The 19081-nt window shown below is 43.9% G+C and overlaps 1 protein-coding gene across 3 annotated transcripts in view; it reads right to left on the bottom strand.

The window, feature by feature from the left end:
• The window catches only part of TECPR1 (tectonin beta-propeller repeat containing 1), a 428339-nt gene that overhangs the window by 376166 nt on the left and 33092 nt on the right, over positions 1 to 19081 (bottom strand). For all 3 annotated transcript variants that reach the window (XM_069210138.1, XM_069210137.1, XM_069210139.1), the window contains exon 2: positions 12991 to 13221. In XM_069210138.1, the coding sequence (XP_069066239.1) occupies positions 12991 to 13215 (225 nt within the window). In that variant the 5' untranslated portion in view covers positions 13216 to 13221. The remainder of the gene's footprint in view (positions 1 to 12990; positions 13222 to 19081) is intronic.

The raw sequence follows: 19081 nt of genomic DNA, 5'->3' as shown, positions 1-19081 counted from the left end.
ATACCATAGAGGGTATACTCCCTTAGGAGGTAACAGACAAATCATATACACTAATATGCAGAAATAGGCATAAATACAGTTAGAAAACAGGGCAATTAGTGAAAATCACAATGGAGAGAAATAGCCCTAGGGGGAGCACAAACCATATACTAAAAAAGTGGAGTGCGAATGTCGGTCCTGTGTAGTGGGGAGCTGGGAGTACTAGGAAAGCCCAAAGGTAAGTACCACAACCCACCCCAATGACCAGGAAAGGAGGACTAAAACACAGTAAATTCCCCAGAACACCCACTTAGAGGAAAAGAAGAATAATGCAAAACCCAGAAGAGACTGCAAGACACCAACAGTGGATTCTTGGAGAAGAGGACCGATGGAAGAAGGGGACCAAGTCCAAGAAGCACAACAGAGTCCAGGAAGGGCAGGAGCCCCTACCCACGATGAAGAAGGAGAGTCAGCACCGCACCCAAGAAGACAAAGTCGAGTTCCCAGAGGATGCAGGTGATGTTCCACGCCAGAAGGAGGATTGCAGTTGGGTTTGCGTCTCTGGATTCTGCCAACAAGCCTTGGCACACGCAAAATTTGCGGTTAGCAGAAAATGGAGCTGCCGGGGACCAGGTCTACTCTACCCAGGAGTGGGGAGTCACAGGGGGCCGCCAAGAACACAGAGCGCCCATAGAAGCCCAGGCAGCACCCACAGGTCGGGGACACAAAAGTCGAGGAAGGGGCCTATGCAGCACTACGAAAAAGGCTCCCACGCCACCAGAGAACCACTCAGGGAGCTGTGCATCGCAGGATGGAGTGCTGTGGGCTGGAGATTCAGGATGCCTGAAGATCTTGTGGAAAAAATGCCAACAAGACCTGGCAGCTACAAACGCAGTGCACGGGGGGGACTGTCCTGCGTGGACAGGCAAGGGCTTACCTCCACCCAAGTTGGACAGCTGGATGAGAGGACCATCTGGACCACTTCAGTCCACCACCTGTGATGCAGGAGCGACACAGCTCAGCAGGAGAAGGGATCCGCGCAGGCGGTCGTCGTTGCAGTTGGTGCCTGCAGGAGCAGGGGTGTTGCAGTTTTTGGGGTCCTGGAGCGTCCAGATGCAGTTTCTTTGGTCAGAAGTCGAAGTGGAGGTTGCAGAGGGATCCTGCTGGAGTCTTGCAATCCTAATCAGAGGAACCACCCAAAAGAGAGACCGTAAATAGCCCTGAAAGGGGGATTGGTCACCTAGCTGGGTGACCACCTATCAGGAGGGGGCTCGGACATCACCTGCTGGTACTGGCCACTCAGATGCTCCCAGAGTTCCCAGTCAACCTGGAATCCAAGATGGCAAAACCCAGGGACCCTCTGGAGGAGCTCTGAGCACCACCCCTGGGGTGGTGATGGACAGGAGAGTGGTCACTCCCCTTTCCTTTGTCCAGTTTCATGCCAGAGCAAGGACTGGAGGTCCTTGAACCAGTGTAGACTGGTGTGTGCAAGGAGGGCACCAAATGTGCCCTTCAAAGCATTGCCAGTAGCTTGGGGAGGCTACCCCTCCCAAGCCTCAGAACACCTATTTTCAAAGGGAGAGGGTGTAAGACCCCTCTCCTAAAGGAAATCCTTTGTTCTGCCTTCCTTTGCTTGAGTTTCTCCAGCAGCAGGAGGGCAGAAACCTGTCTGGGAGGTGGCAGCAGCTTGTGCTGCCTGGAAACCCTCAGAAGGCTGTAATGGCAATACTGGGGGTCCTCTAAGGAGTCCCCAGAGTGTATGGAATCATACAACCAATGCTTGCAAAAGCACTGGGGTATTATTCTAATATGTTCTGATACTAAACATGCCTATGGTCGGAGTTACTATTATGTAGCTGGACATAGGGTATTGCCCTATGTCCAGTACACGTGTAAAATGGCGTCCCGCACTCACAAAGCCTGGGAAAATGGGCCTGGAGTTCATGCCTCTGCTATGTATGGCGGGGTGCCCTCAAACACAGGTACTTTGCACCCTGACCTCTGGGCTAGAAGGCCTCCCATAGGGGTGACTTATAAGTGACCTGGTGCAGCGAAGAGTGGCAGTGAACGGGTGTTTGCACCTTTTCACGCGGGCTGCAATGGCAGTCCTCCAGAGCAGTCCTCCAGAACCCTTTGCTTGGGCTCCCTATGGGTAACAAAATATATGTTGCAGCCCATAGGGATCCCCTGGAACCCCAATGCCCTGTGTACCTTATACTAGGGATTTATAATGGAGCACCAGTGTGCCAATTGTGGGATGAGATACAGAGTTTTTGGAGAGAAAAGCCCTGGTTAGCAGCATCCCAGTGAACACATTCAAACACACTGACATCAGGCAGAAAAAGGGGGGTAGCCATGCCAAGAAAGAGGGTACTTTCCTACAGATGCCTTATCCAAGGACAAGATCAGCTGTGTATCTTCCTCATAAGAGATGGTTTAAATCCCAAAGGAGGTGATCAGGGATATCAGCTGGGTTATGAACATATTAAAAAGGACAAGGTTCAAAGATTAGCCCTGTGAAACCCCTGATGTCACTATCATTTCTGTAGATGAAAATGGTCCTAACAGGACCAATTGTCTGCGATCTATAAGGAATGATTTAATCCAGGACAAAGCAAATCCTGAAATCCCACAATATTGGATACGATGGAGCAAAATGTAATGGGAGATGGTATCAAATGCAGCGGGTAAGTCAAGTAGTATCAACATTGCATTCTTCCCTGCATCCAAAGTCAATTTTAGAGTATTTGCCATCTCCAACAAGCAGATTCCGTAGAATGTTTAGGGTGACAGAACTGATTGACGTTAATGGAGCTGTCTGGCATTTTTATACACCCGCAAATTTTCCCTACATTCTTTTCATTTGCGATAGGTCAGGGTTCTGCAAAGTCGGTCCTGGAGAGCAGGGTCCATGCCAGATTTTTTGCATATTTACATTTAGAAAAAAGATGTTTCAGGAATCTACATGTTTCTAAATGTGGATATGCAAAAAATCTGGCATGGACCCGGCTCTCCAGGACCGACTTTGCAGAACCCTGCAGTAGGTAATATAGGAAGATCTGGTAGGGTATAGTTGTGGTTTATAGGGGACACTGAATCAGTTGTCAAGGTCATCAAAATACTTGCATGTAGAGGAACAATCTGCACATTCTTTTTTCTGGTGGGATGACTATATGGAGTCTTGAAGGGATCCTACTGTTGTCCCCTTTATTTTTGTTGATACAATTTCCCAGTTGCTTCTGTATTTATACTCCTTTTCCTCTTTTGGTCTATCACTGCTTTGTTTTCCTGACAAGATGGGCCAGGCCTATTATGGAGATCCTCCACAGTGGACGTAACATTGTGTCCAACAATCTTCTTCATCACTTTGCACTCCTCTTGTCTAGCCAGCAGTGACCCTTAAGATTCTATGGTCTTATAGGAGACGCAAATATCACAGTGCCTTGTAATTTTGGTTCTCCCCCTGCTTGCATGACCATTGCTTTGGTGCCCTCAGAGGATTCACAAAGGTAGTACATAATGAGGGCAGCTGGAAGGGAGATGACGATGTTCCTTTCACCAGTATCTCCCAAAGCATCATCTTGTAATACTATGTGACTCGAATATATATAGCTCGGGCCCTTGTCGTGATCCTACTGCCCTTTGGTTGAGATGTCAGAAGATGATTGTACACTCTCAGTGAATGTCTCATAGCTTTTAGCCTATCAGAGGAATTTCCTTTCTTTGCGTTCGCCTTGTATGATCTGGTTAATTGATAATTAATCAGATCGCACAGTGGTATTCCAGATGCTGATGGATACTATGGGTAAAGGTCAGTAACCAGCAATAGTCAAAAATCAAATGGAGGGCAATATAGTCTTTTTTGTTTGTTTCTGATGGTACTGTGGACATAACAGGAAGTTTACCACAGGTGATTCACTGTAACAGGCGATGTTAGAAGGCGGTGACAGAAATCAGTATTATTAGCAGAGGTAGGTAAGCACTGCTAAGGGGAGTGAGACCAGGGGTAGCGATGCACATGAGGGGCCAGGTCAGACACCGCAAGCCACACCGATGCCTAGGTTGGCCGCTTCTGCAAGTGTTGCGAGGCTCCCCTACAGCTAATGTGCTGTGTAAAGGATAGACGGTGATGACCTATACCCCTCTCACTGCAAGGACACACAACGGCAATCAGCACACACCACCTGCTGCACCACACCCGGCTATTTCACACTGATTTTATAATTTTCTCATTAGTCCCCTTTAGTCGTTCCTTATTAATCGCTCCTTGGTGCTCCTTATTATGCTTAGATGCTTCTTAGTGCCTAGTGGCTCCATTGCCCTTCAAACAGTAGTCTAAACAAACAGTTCAACAATAATCCCTGTTCAAGCTCAGATACAAATTGTTTCTCTGTTGCCAATGCTCCTGTGCCTCCAAACCCTCTGGAAACCCTGTGACACTATGTAGGGAGTGAGGGTATGTTAGTCTGTAGGATCACCTCGTGCTAGATCAGCTCAGCACCTTGACTGAACCTGGTCTAGCTTGGCTTGGGCTGAGAATTAGGCATCAGTTGAGTACAATATGAGGGTGTGGTTAGGGTAGTAAGAACAGCTCTAGCAGCCAAGGGGCCTATCTTCCACACACACTTCGTAAGGTAATCCCCAACAAGACTCCAGCACGCCGAGCAGTAGGCTCTCATTGTGTGTTCTTCTCAGCCACAGACACAAACAACCCACTTCAGTTTGCTCCAGGTCTCCGTGCAGGCCCGCACATGACTCACTCAAGGGCCGCTTGTGGTCCACGGGTTATGCGGCTCGCAGCTCCCGACCTACTTCCTGGACTCTCTGATGTGCCTCCAATACACTCCGCCCTAGTCAGCGTAGCAAATGTGTCTCCTCAAGTTAACATATGCGTCTCCTCCTCAACAAGTCAGGTAAAACCAGAAAATTGGTTGGAGGCCATAACAACTAATTACCAGTGCTCCTCCAGTCTGAACACAACTTGGTCCATTTTAGAGACTTGTGACTTTAGGGGCTAGAAAATGTATGAATCAGGAAACAAGATTTCTCTATTTAATGTGTTAACTCCGGAACCACAAAAAGTAATCTTCTTGAATTTAAGAACCTTCTTTGTCATGCAAGAGCTGAACGTCTAGGGTACTTATCAGACTTCTAACTAGTGCATGTGAACAGACACATCCTATCCATCTGCAGTACCAAAATTGTCCTCAACTCAGTCTGCTCACTCAAGGGTAAGTCTCCAGCTACTGTGGTTGAGGGAGTGTGATGAGGCAACCAACCAAAGCTGTGAGCCATCTTTAGAAAGCCCTTCTATAAGTGTCCCAAAATCCTGTGCCACTTTGAGCATTAACCAGGAAACTATTGCTTTCATTGGTGCTCATGCAATTCCAGTTCTGACCTTTAACAATTTGGTCATAGCTTGTCTCCTAGTACCCAGAATAAAATGTATTTTGCAGCACCACATCATACACATTAAGACAGGTTTAGGCAGTGATATGTTCCCAGTTAGCATCCTGCAAGAGCCAACTTCGCCTGACTTCTCAAGTAAAACGTTAATAATTGTGAACAAACCTTACCAGTAACTCTCTGTATGCAAACAGCCATCTGCACATGAACTGCAGGACACAAACGAGGGAAGGACTTTACTGGTGCTGCTGATGGCAGGACGGCGGGTCCATCCTCCCTTCCCCCACATTTTCATTTGGTAGTGTGGGAGGGGTTGATCTGACAGATTATCCGTCATGCTCTGCATGTCCCAGAGATGCCTTTGTGTGTGGTACAACCTTTTCTGAAAATCACAGACTCCATGTCTGTACAGAGATGAAAGGATGGTGGGTGCTAAGCCATGAGAGACATCTACACAGAGCAGCACTTCATTACAAGTTCTCCTTAGGGGTTGAGGGGGGGGGAGACAGTACTTACAGTACATGAAGATCTCCAGCACAGCGTCCAAGATGTGGCCTTGCTTCCCCGATGAGCTGGCTAGATCTGACTTTTTGTCAGTCATGCTAAGCATGGCTGGGGACATAAGTTGGTCTCCCACTTCTACTGAGCATTAGGTGCTGACCTCCCACAGGCAGTGCTCCCCATATAGACAAAATGGGAAATTATCATTGGGGAACCATTTCTGGCGAGGGACTGAGTGCAGATCTATGAGGGGTGCGGACAGTCCGTTCCATACCCACTTCAAACTCCTACAATATAACTTTATACACCAGACATATCTCACCCACAAACATTGCATACAATCTATGCCTATCGATTGTCCCTGTTGTGGAGCACAAACAGCGGATTTCTTGCGTATATTATGGTCCTGCCCCTCCTTTTCCTCCTGTTGGAGTACTGTGTTGCATACTATTAATAGATCCTCAGGGTGGGACGTACAGCTATAAATTCAACCAGTGCTATTGGGTCTGCTTCTGTTGCCTGCTAGGAAGTATCTGAACAGGAAGTTTCGCCTTCTCTGACTCATCCTAGCAAAAAGACGGATAGTCATTGCATGGCCACAGCCGAGGAACCCCTACCCACGCTGAGTGGATGAAAGATGTAGCTGAATGGGCGAGTGCAGAGGAGGTACGAATGCCACATGCTGGCAGAGATAACTGCTTGGAGGATGACCTGCGAGCTTTGTCAGCTATTATCTCTGACCTGCAGGAGCAACAAGATCCTCCTGCCTCCAGGGAGGAGGGTACTTGATTGGGCGGGAGCTTTGGCAGGGAGCTTGTACCGGGTTTTCCCCATTTAGGGCACTTGGGCTAACCGGGTAGGAAGATGCAAGCTCTGTCAACTAGACCTTCAAGACAGATTCAGAGTGATGACCAACATTCAAGCAGACCAAAAGGGGGTGGGTGGAGTCATATGTTATGTTATGGATTTGTTTAGCGACATTAATGTGGCCGTAGACTGCTCTGAGTCTCTATCCTTGCGCTTTTGGATCCAGGAGCGAGCATACAAGATGCTCCACGATGTTGCAATTCCACGGAGTACTCTACAGGGGGGAGAGAATTATACGACATCCTATGCCCACCCTAAGTGTCTGAACTACTATCATTGCTTTCATGGGTTTTTCCTAATCCCTGAGACGATGTACAATGGAATATTCCTCTTTCAGGATACAATGCCACTTAAAACCTGAGATATTCAGAAAATCAATAAAGCTCTTTTTAAAACAAATCTGCACATGAATGTGCACCCATTCCTATCAGAACCAACAAGTAAAGACATCTAAAATGGTGATGCACAAGTACAGTTTTATAAGAAAGGTACTTAGGTTGTATTACAAAACAAAGGTCTATCCCCATAATAATCTGCATACTTGGATGGGAACAGAATTTTGTTTACGTTATCCAACCCCACCAATACAGCATTGTATTTTAAGACACTCTCACTCCTTAATATCAGCCATCCATACTGTTCACCTCTCTTCAATCACTCATCTATTGTTCCTCACACTTCCTCCTTCCTTAAGTTTCATGCCTACTTCTCCTCCTTCAACCCTCACTTATCACTGTTACTCGTCTAGCCTAATCCATCATACTTCATAATCCAACACTCCTCATTCCTCATTTGTCACCCTTACTTTTCATCCCACAGCCTTCGTCTCTCAACCAGGACTCATCACCCATCATTCATAATATCTTATTCATCATCCATCATTCTTATTCCTAATTAATTATTGCTTATTTGTATTTTTTATTCATCATTGGTCATTTTTATTCCTCATTCATCAGCCATCATCCGTCATTATTATTTCTCATCCCTAAATCATCATCCATCATTCTTATGCCTCTTCCCTATGTCATCGTTCCTCTTTGTGCTCTTCATTCATATTCCTTACTAATCTTTTGTCAATCCTATTCCTTAGCCCTCAGTCATCATCCATCACCATTATTTCTCAACCCTCTCATCTTCCATCAATCGTATTCCTCATTCCTCAGCCGTCAAACCACACTTTAAGTCTTCTGAAACACCATTTCACACTACTTGGCTGGCAACAGCCAATGATAAGAGTGGGCTGCATTATATTTGCCAAGCCACCAAAAAATAGCCTTCTCATCAGCTTGTTGACGGCAGAGAAGAAGTGCAACTGTTTGTGTATATGTTCTGGCAATCTAAGGCTGTATGACATTTAATTTTGTTTAGGTAAGCGCGTTTCTGTCTCCGTTGGCCTCAGATGAAAGCTCCAATGGGAGTGAGTATGAAGAAGAGTACAAAGGGCTTGCATCATAAATAAAGTTAAAGAGAGGACAATGTGAGTTAATCCTAAACCTTATTTGTTTTCAACTGCATAAGTAACAGATAAAAGGTTTGTATCTGAATGTTATATTAGCAACTTTTATGATTTAGACATTACTACTTTTCAATTCTTTTATAGTATAAGTAAAGCAAACATTGTCGTTAAGAAGAATGTTTACCAAATAGAAAAAATCTCTCTATTTTCTTTTTCGAGAAGGCATGCTGCTTCCGTTTTTTTTTTTTTTTTTTCACTTCTTCGTTCGTCACATTATTGTTGTTTGATAAATACAGCTTGCTGAGAAGAGAATTCGATTATGTTCTGTGTTTCTACCAGTTCTCCAAAGTTACACAGGAACCATAATTTAAAAAGTTTTGTTTATCATTAAATATCATATAGAGAAAGATTTTGTCATTTTTACTTAAGATTACATCTTCATTTTTTCATAATCTCCAAGAAGATTCCGATGCTTATCCAGCAATTTATTTAAACGTGAACACATACTTTCTGATATTTTTCTCTAGAGTTGAACTAACCTGGCTGTTTACCTGTGTGTTTCTTAACATCTACGGGATGTATCAGTTAAACAGGTTTGTGTCTGTAGTATGTGCATTCGTCAGAACTGCAGGGCTCTATCTACCTTCAATGTCTAAGTATTTGGGATTCTTCATACATAATAATGTAATTATAGTGTAAGTTCAAAGTAGCCCTAGCGAGTAAGGCTATCATTTAGAAGTTAAGTTTGGATTTTGTACAGTAGTAGTTGAAATACGTAGTTGGGTTACTGCTTTCTGTTAAGGTGATTTAGTCTTTACATGGAAATAACTTGCAAAACGAAAGTAGTTGTTCTCTCACTTCTCTTGTCCGAGGAGTCCTGAAAGGAACGAGATTGGCGTGTATCAGTATATTGATATCTATCAGGCGTCTTCAAATTATCCCTATTCCTGAGATTATACCTATTCTGCGGGGTCTCCGGTTGCGGAGACTGTCCCCCATCTTTCTTAGGTGTTTGCTGTTTCTTTTCCCAGTGCTTTTTATTACCCTCAGGTTGCTGTTGTTTCGCATTTTCTTCATTATTTTTACCCTGTAATTGGGGCTTTTGTGGTCTAGCCCCTAGGCTATCGCGACCAATACTAGAATATGTTTCTGCTATTATTCTCGGGAGTTCCCGCTCTTGATTAATTTGCGGAACGTCCCGAAGACGCATTCGCACTGCTAGTGCTACTGCCTCTCCCTTGAGATTACTCAAAATAATAGAAGAAACTGTGGCAAAATTGCCCCTCAACTGCATGCCTAAATCTAAGGCGGGGGCAGCCCCATATTCATCCTGAATTTGTTTAAGCACTTCCGGTAATTTAGCTAATGTTGGTGTAACGTGTGCCGTAGTGTAGAGCGCGGCAAACACCGTGCCCCAGGTATTACAAAGGTCCACCGGAGGAATCATTCCATACGGCAAACATATTGTCAATATTCTATGTTTATCCTGAGGTCCCGTATGGGGAAATACTGCTTCCAGCGTATTAATTTTTTGTGCCAGCCAAAATGGAGTTTCCTCACGTTTAGCCGGTACCTTACCCATAACTGAGTGTACAGTGGCCGGATTGATACCCGGAACCACTGCCTGTGGGTGAGCCGGAGCAGCACACGCTGCATTAGTATTTAAAGCCTGCATTACAAACTGAACCAGTCTTCTGTATGTAGTTGCTAAGTCTATATATAAACGACATACGTCAGCCACTGCCAAATTAGCTACCGCAGGATATGGTGTGTAAGTAGCCAACAAAGGCCAGGTCGCACCATCATTACTCAGTGGACCTAACCTAACGTGTGCTACTGTGTGTGGGAGGGCGCCATCAAGCCAATTATGATGTTCTTGATAAGATAAAGGCATCTCTAAGTATGCATAAGCCCTGTACTGTCCAGGGACATTCGCAACAGTGCATTCGTGAAAAGTGTTTGTTCCCCCATCAACTGCTGGAAATACGACCCAAGAATAAAAAAGTTCAGTTCTATGGGCTGCATGGGCGTCCACCACAAAAGTGACCGGACCCCCCTGGACCGTCAGGCCATGTGCTAACAGATGTCCCGTGAGCGGTTGGCGCATATTAAGTGCCACGTGCACCACCTGAGGATTCGCCATCTAGAGAAAAACAGCACCTGGGTAGAGAAGGCACACCAATATCGGGGTTTTTCCTTTCAAAGTTCAAGCTTGAACAACCGACCACTAAGCAATAGGATGCACCTATGCGTGGAGGCGGAAATCCTCAGCCACACGGACGTCTCCGCATACGGAACCGAGGAGTCAAAATATATATGAGACCGAGAGAGTCAGCCGGATCCAAAAATTAGAGCCAGACCAATCGTTGGTGGCGCCATGTCGTGTGGGCTCTCATTATCCTAAATTAGACTACTGGATTTCTAGGCAGCAGGATCATTCACGGTGTGGGGGACTGAGTCTGACCCACTTGGAAGGACCTCTGTCACCCTAAATCTGGGTTTGCTCCGGCTAACTAGCAGTGCCTCATTTCTCCAAAAAGGAAGAGATGATTAGGCAGCCGAGCGCATGATATCTTTGGAACTTCTCAGGGAAGTGGTGGTCACTCAGATCCAAACCAACTCTCTCATTTACAGTATGATCTCATATACAAATGACAAAGGCAGTATAAGTTTTATATAATGTTTAATAAAACAACTGCATTTTAGATAATAAGGCGTGAGCCACAATAACCAGAACTATACAACACAGTAGGATTGAAATAGTCACCAGGAGAGTAAAACATAAGAACAACGTTATCATGGTGTTTAATAGTTTCTACTCTCCCTCTGCTAATTCTATTTCGAGCACAGCATGTTAAGCTTCTAACTTGCCTTTCTGTATCCCTCGGGAGACATAAGCCCTCATACCTGAGCAAAGGCCTGTGATCTGGTTCAGCATCTGCAACGAGGCAGTCAGCGTCTAGTTGTGGTTCCCTGGTCGGAATCTCCCTCTTGCGTGTATTGGGACAAGGAAGTGTTTTTATAACTAACATGTCAGTGTGATCAAAAAATGTCCCTACGCAGGAATGCCAAAGACTAAACTCCTACCACGTCTATCGGCAATGTACCAGACTGTATCCTTGACTGAAGCACAGAGTGAACAAGAATGTGTTATGGAAAACTAACCACACTACAACATCAATAAGTATGGTTGGTTGGTTTTATGTGATGCAACATGAATGAGGTGTGGATCTTGTTCATGGTTTTTGCTAGAATTTCTATCTCTACGGGAAAGGCGATCTGTAGGTATAGCTATCTTCTGGGTAGATGTGGCATTCAGTATTGGATAGACTAAGAGAGTGGACCAATGGCTAAAAGAAGATGTTAAAAAAGGTATGAGTCTGTATGGATCCTTGAGGAACTCCTTGACCCAATGGAGATGTGTCTGGGAAACTGGTGGTAATCTCAATTTATTGGGCCTGATTGTCCAGAAAAAACAATAACCGTTTCAGAACTATACAGTTAATGTCCACCCTGTGTTCAAGCATAGTAAAAATGATTCTATAATTTACTGCATCAAAAGCAGCTGACATATCTAGGAGGACTAGAAGGCAGGGACTTACTGTATCCATGATTTGGAGGTGCCATCAATGATCTTCAGAGTGGCCGTTTCCAATCTGTAATGGAGTTGAAAGCCTCAATGAAGCTCATCTAGTAGGCCACTGTTCTTTAGGAAATGTTTGAACTGTGGTACCACACCGCTTTCTAACACATTTGCTAAAAATGCCAATTTTGTTTCAGAGAGAAAGTTGGTGAGAGCTTCATGATCAGCACCTTGTGTTTTTAGTAATGGAGAGACTTGACCGATTTTAAGAAAGTCAAAGATTATTTCTTGGGTGAGCAATGAATGATTTTTAGTCAGATTGGAGCCCTCAAGCTTTTGATTTCCTTCAGGATCGGTAAGAAAATAGGCTCCCTTGCTGAGACAGTGTTCTGGTTTTGAGGCTGATATTTGCGAGGCTGTACATGTTCAGTGTTTGAAAGGAATGCCATTCTTCATCTGATTTCCTGGTCACTGTAAGACTGTTTTGTGCATTGCACAAGATGTCGAGGGAGGGTTATATATTTTCAATATTTTCTAGAAAGAATTTGAAAAACTCTTCACATTATTTGTTGAACGCATTAGTGTTCGTTGAGATGGGTGGGTGTTTATGATTTTTTTTTTTTTACTATTTCAAATAGCTTTCAGGGTTCACTCCCAGCATGATCAACTTCTATTTTGTTGAACTAGGATTTTCTTTCTGTGATATGCTGTTCATACATCCTTCTTCCTGATCTCACGTGATCCGTAATGGTAGTAGTTGGGTTTGCCACCACAGCCTTTCAATGTGGTGAAGGTTTCCCCTTTCTTCATTAAGTTCTTTCCACAACTAAGTTTCTGGTGTTTTTGCTTTTTGCCTACTTAGGATTGTTGGCATTTGTGAAGCTGCTATAGATTTTATTGAGTCTTATTAGAGATTGAATGAGGTTGTTGATATTAGAAAGAGAGGTTAAGTATTGAAATTCACATTCAATTCTGTGGCGAGTGGTTCCTTACCTAATTTTTATTCGTTGTGCTAATTACTTGACCGTACTTTCAGCCTTAGATTTGTCCAATTATGAAGATTCGGCGAATTAATAAATGCAATAAAATAATTTGTAGGTTCTTACTGGAACTTACTTATAGATTTTAAATACAAGCACATTTTTTTATTGTGCAATCATTAAATGTAAAATATAAGTAACTGTATTTTTGTACTCACTTGATTTTCATAGGTCTCCTCTTGATATCGGATGGGGAGGTCACTTGCGTAGACATTGACATATACCCCATAATCACAGGCTATCCCCCAACAGCACTGGTTAACAGCAGCAACGCGCTTGAACTCCAATTGGTCATCTTTGCATTGTTCCCAGTGCTGTCCAGTCACAGACAGAGTATACACTCTTCCAAAAACATCCAGTGCCCAAACATGTGAGTCAGGCATAATAGTCTGTGGAAAGACAGAAAAAACACAGACTATTGGTTCAGACAGTAAAACATTATGTGTTGTATGTAAACCTTTCAATGTTAACTTGACACAGCCCAGTCTTTATATGGCGCACAATGCAACATCACAATAAAAGTAACTTTGCAGCACGTGAAATTTAGTTATGGAAAGCAATGACATAACTGATACAGAAAGGTTTTAAGTAAACTTATGTAGGATGTAAATAACTTGATAAAGGTGGCTACGGAAGGGTGTATACAAAATGGCAAACTGTATAAAAGATGCAACAGTATGCCAATGGAATGAAATAGCTTGAAAAAAAATGTAAGCAAACAAAAAACCTAAATCCACTCCCAGAGATCAGCAACACAAAAATAAATGCTCGCAGATACCAACATCAAAACAGGAACACACACATCTACACTACCAGAAACACACACCTCACACTGTGTATTAGGAACATGAGCATGAATTATAAACAGTATGTTGAAAAAATTGTTTTCACAGTACACTGGGCAAACATACTCTTTATTTTCATAGATACATCTCATTCACTTGTTCTATGTTTGATTGCAATCATGGATTTGATTTTCCAAACACAGAGGGCTATGAACGGTCTATAAAAGGTACTGAAAGGAACCAGCAGTATTGCATACACAGATGTCAGGGTCCTGTGACTCTAAATCACACACCTGTGTGTCACAGGAGATGCAGGACAATAAATGTCTTGGCATGTTCTTATGCGGTCAATGCAGAACACAATTATCAACAAGGTGGTGGAACAACCACTGGCAAAGCAAATAGCTCCAGTTCCAATGTGCTAACAGATGCAAACATAAGGCATTGACCAATGTTATTTGCTTGTTTTAGAACATTAGAGTCAGACCTACTGGGTTTGCCACCGTTGCACACCCTAAGAGTTATAAATGTGTTCAGTGTAACCAAACTAAATGATTTTTCGCAGTTTAGTCACCTCCCATGACACCTCCTTTCCAATTTGTAGTAACTCCAGCGGCCACATGCCTTCAGTGGCCTGAATATAGCGCCACCTCTAGAAGTCTGATTGCAGATTATGTGCAATGCAGGTGAGAAGAACTAGCAAGCGTATGGGGCCACAAAAACCTTCTCCGTGGCCTCCAGACACTCTAGGATCCCATGCAAAACACCTGCAGTCTGCTCTTCGGAGAGGCTAAGCTGTGGGAAGAGACAGTGACACTTTGACTACACTGTACAACTATGAAGGAAGCTTTGCCTGCTGTGGTAGGTGGCGGGGGTGGTGGGGGGAAGAAGAGAGAGAAAGAGGAGTGGGAGAGGGGCGGGGAGAGGGAGAGAAAGGGAGAGAGATAGAGGAGGGAGAGAGAGAAAGGGACAGAGAGCAAGGAGAATAACGAAAGGGGGGAGAGAGAGAGAGAGAGAGAAAGAGGGTGAGATGGGATATAAGGGAGAGAGAGGAGGGAGAGAGAGGGGGGCGGGAGGAGGAGAGAGAGTGAGAGAAGGAGGAGGGAAAGAGATGAGGAGGAGAGAGATAGATGAGGAGGAGAGAGGGAGCAAGAGGAGGACTAGAAAGTAAAAGAGGAGGAGGGAGAGAGAGTGAGGAGGAGATGACTATCGTCTATGCTATAGTTGTGCTGGGAGTATGCATGAGTGTAAGGAATCTTGCATTGCTGCTGCACGTGCTGTTCTTGTCCTGTCTGGTGCAGAGAAAACAAAAAAGTTTGCTTTTAGTATGCATTGTTTGCAGGAGAATTTTTTTTTAATGTGTAATGATTCAATTCATTCAATGCATGTGTGACGATTTAGTGTACTTCTGAGATGGAAAATAGCCCCTTATTCATTGCAATGCAAGCACTCCATATGAAGTAGAATAGTACACCTACTAACCAATAGCATGAAGGTAAGAGACCTACACCTTGGGGCAGATCTTGGTGCTACTTTAAATGATAATTGAAAGCACTGGTAACAATAGTTGATGCAGACAGCTGCGCTGTCAAGTCAGACCTGAAAAACAAATCATTTACTGACAACACAGTGTGCCACATCAATAAGGGTTTAAAGTGAGTTTCAATCATAGCAAATAAGTTCTACATCTAGACCTCCATTGTAGTCATCACCTATTCCTTGGGAGAGCTTCTCGAACAATCCCATGAACTAGCAGCTGCAACCTGGTTTGTAGCTACCTCAACAGCAGCAAAGCCACCATGTAACCTTGATGCACCACCAAAAGCACTATTATGAACATCAAACAACTTCTCCCTCCCAAAGATTAGGGCCATGCTTGCATCTTGATTTTGGCTATCCTTAAGGCAGCTTTTGAATCCATCATTTACTTATTTCAAGGTTTTACCTAGCATCATTGCACTAAAAACTATTACAGTACATTGGAGCACAACGAATGAACAGTGTGAAAGAAAATTGAAAACAGTAATTTCAAAAAGGAAAATTAAGTTACATTAAAATGGGTAACTGACTGGACAGGGTGCAGTGAGATCAGTGTTATGCTTGCTGAAAAATATTTGGTATATGACTCTAGTTAATCAGAAAAGACCTTATAAAAAAGAAGGCTGTCAGGTGGGTTAATAAATCTCAAACATCCATGATATTATTCGACCAGAAAATCCCTACCTGGTGCTAACTGATGAATCTCCAAACATTTAATCTGCCTCATATAGGAAAAATGTTACCCTAGAGGAGAATCTTGCCACTTTTATCTCTACAGTATCATCTCATGTTGGATGCAAGAAAGGTTGGCTTTGTTACTGATCCTATTCAACATCTCTAGGGCAAGTCTGGCTAACAGCCCCTTAGCTAACAACTTGGCTAGCACATGAGTGCAGATGACCCTGAAATATGATTTATTCTATAAGGCAGTGCAAGTGTCAATCAATGCTATGTTACATTTTATTTTTAAGCGCAAGTATCCATTAACTTAAGGGTGATAAGGGACACCACAATCAGCTAAGAACACCAGCATTGATTACAACGCAAATAGTGTAATCTTTAATAGTTTCTAGAAGAGGTTTGTTTAGCGGGTTGCTAGGGATGGTGTTCTAGAATATTGTGCCCACCACAGGATAGGTTCTATCACCCTACACACTCAGTCCAAGAAGGGGTCATAACCAGGAAAGGCAAAGTAGCAGACCTTAGAGGGCCTGGAGATTTATAATAGAAGAATGTGGATGCATGGCAAGCCAGGAGTCAAAGAGCAGACTGCCTAGTGTACCATAGTAAGAGCTTTAAACCACACTTGTTTCCAAATAGACAGTCAATGGGAGACGATTTAATCTCATTTCTTTCAGCTTATAATATTCTTGCCACTGCTTTTAGTTGAGATGCAAACGAGGAAAGATAGATGTGAACATCTTCAGACAGCTACAATGACTAATAAATCCTCGACTGGATCAAGGTATTAACAACGGTCAATTATTGTTAGGCTGACTTTGTAGGATTTTGGGCCTATTGGACAGACGTGCCACATGAATAAGTACATCATCATTCTGTGACAAAGTAAGTGGTGACTTCCCCATAATTATCGAGATGCCAAGCTGGAAAAGAGAGCTGAAAATTAGTGTCTGGAGTGCAACGCCGCTTCCAGGATTGGAGTTAGGTTGTTCATATGCCACCTAATGGCTATGTTGAAGACCCTGTACCCTAGAGATTTGGGTTTTAATCCTAGCTTTAAATTTGACAAAATGATGAATTCTTGGAAAAGCACTTTGTCTGTGTGCCCCTCAAACTGTAAATAATTAAAAATGGACAGGTACATGGATTCTTCTACAAGCATCCCACCTACAAACCCTCCACACCCTTTGCTGCTCACCGAAATAATATGTGTGCTATAACAACTACCTAAAATATATAAAAGAAAAACAAAATACATTTGATGATCTACGTTGTACTTACACTTACAGGTTAAAAGCAATATTAAATGCTTTACTCTTGCAGCGGGATCTTTTTTTTCTCGGAAGAAGAGAATGCCTATTATAGCTTTCCAAGAAAAGGGATTTGTTTCTAAAAGGACAACCTCATTTAATCTTTCGTCTATCAAATGTAAATTGATGTGAATTCATAGTGAGACAAAGGTAAAAAATAAAGTCCCTGGAATTCAATTTAAAAGCAGTCCCTATTGATAGCATTTTAAAATATAGGAGGGTCACTTCTTTTAAATGTTTAAACAACAAATATCCAGTATCCTTAAAAGGACAACAATGACTTATGTCGGCATGAAATACATTGAACAATTTTATCTGCCCGGGACCAATATTTACCTTTTTGCTCTTCCCTGAAACCTGCTTCAAAAGTTTGGAACACAGACTAATGAAACAGATTATTTTGTGCACACCATATCCGGCCTGGAAGAACATGTGTAAATATTAGACTTGGTTTCATCTGCCTTTCCCATTTCGCCTAGAGCAAGGTACCTGATTTGTCGGATATTATATTCTGAAACTGCTAGGAAATTCAAGAGCCCTGTTGAGGGGTGTGTTTACTTTCGATCTGGTCGGGTTTCACATCTGGTGGCGCGGACGTGCAAGAATAGACTTAAAGTGCTTTGGCCGGAAGAAAACTAAGTGACGGATCAATATTAATCTCAAAATAAAGGCCCAGACTCAAACGTGTGCTCGCGGCCGTGTCTGCAGATTAGCTGTGGAGGATGGTACACAAATAAACGTGGCACATTATGAATACAGAGTACGTCGTCCGATGACGTTGGAGTGGTTGCAAAATGAACTACCCGGTACGTGCACTGCCAGAAGATAGATATACTCCCTCTGTTCACTGACAATAGAAACCGCGATTCAACGGACAGGATAGTCAACAGAACTGCAAAGGTGGTAATTTTACGTACATGTACAAAGGGATCACATTCTCAGTAATGAGCACTGTTTCCGAAAACTAAATACTAGATTCTGTAGTGTTGGGGGCCCAAGTCACTCATGCTACTGAAATAATAGACACAGACACAGGCACGTGGGCCCGGCCACTTTTATTGGCAGGGTCACCTGACTGGTGACCTCTGTGTGGGGTGTGCATGTAAGACCAGCCCTCAGCCGAGTGGCTGGCAGAAACACTAGAACGTGTCCAGCAGGACACTACATCCCTCCCAAACTTTATTGAGAAACAAAACAACAAAGTCCAACCTGTGGGAGAGAAACAAAGATGCAAAATATATACAGAGTCTCTTCAGGCAGTCTGCCTGAGCTGTGGCATGGACTAGGTGCAGCTGGGCACTCGGAATCACAGCACACCTCCGTTGTTCAACCAGACTGCGCTGGACACAAACAGCAGTGCCAATGACATCCGGATACTTCAGTCGCTTGTCCACGACCTCACAGTTCGTTGGATATTGTCGGTCCGGTCCGGTCCCGCCCTTGTGCAGATGGATACCTTCCCATCTGCTCGCCCGAGTCCTCGGTTGTGTCACACTACTTCCTTCCGCTTGCACACCTTTGATGGAGTCGATCTGTGGTGTGACCGATCTGTCACACTCCTCTCTTCTTCTCCTCATTTCTTGTTGTGGGATCGTGCCACTCTCTCTTCTCCTTTTCCTTTTTGGTGTGGCGTCGTGCCATAGGTCACATGTTGCGTCACATGGACCTTGTGCTGCACCTCTGCTGGTGCATCTAGCTCTTGGTCTTCAATGTGGCGTAATGCCACAGGTTACATGCTGCGTCACATGGACCTATCACTGCCCCTGGTGCATCTTGCTCGGTCGCAGCCTCTCGCAGGTGGAGTCCTGCAGGTAGGACTTGATCTGCTCTCTGGCAGACCTCTCCTGGTCTGGTCCGTTCCCGGATCCTATTGGTGGACCGCTCCTTGGCAGGAGGGTCACCACTCTCATTCCCCATCTCTTCACTCGAGGGCG

The sequence above is a fragment of the Pleurodeles waltl genome, chromosome 10, assembly GCF_031143425.1.
Source record: "Pleurodeles waltl isolate 20211129_DDA chromosome 10, aPleWal1.hap1.20221129, whole genome shotgun sequence".
Lineage (NCBI taxonomy): Eukaryota > Metazoa > Chordata > Amphibia > Caudata > Salamandridae > Pleurodeles > Pleurodeles waltl.
This window is presented reverse-complemented; position numbering and strand designations above follow the sequence as displayed.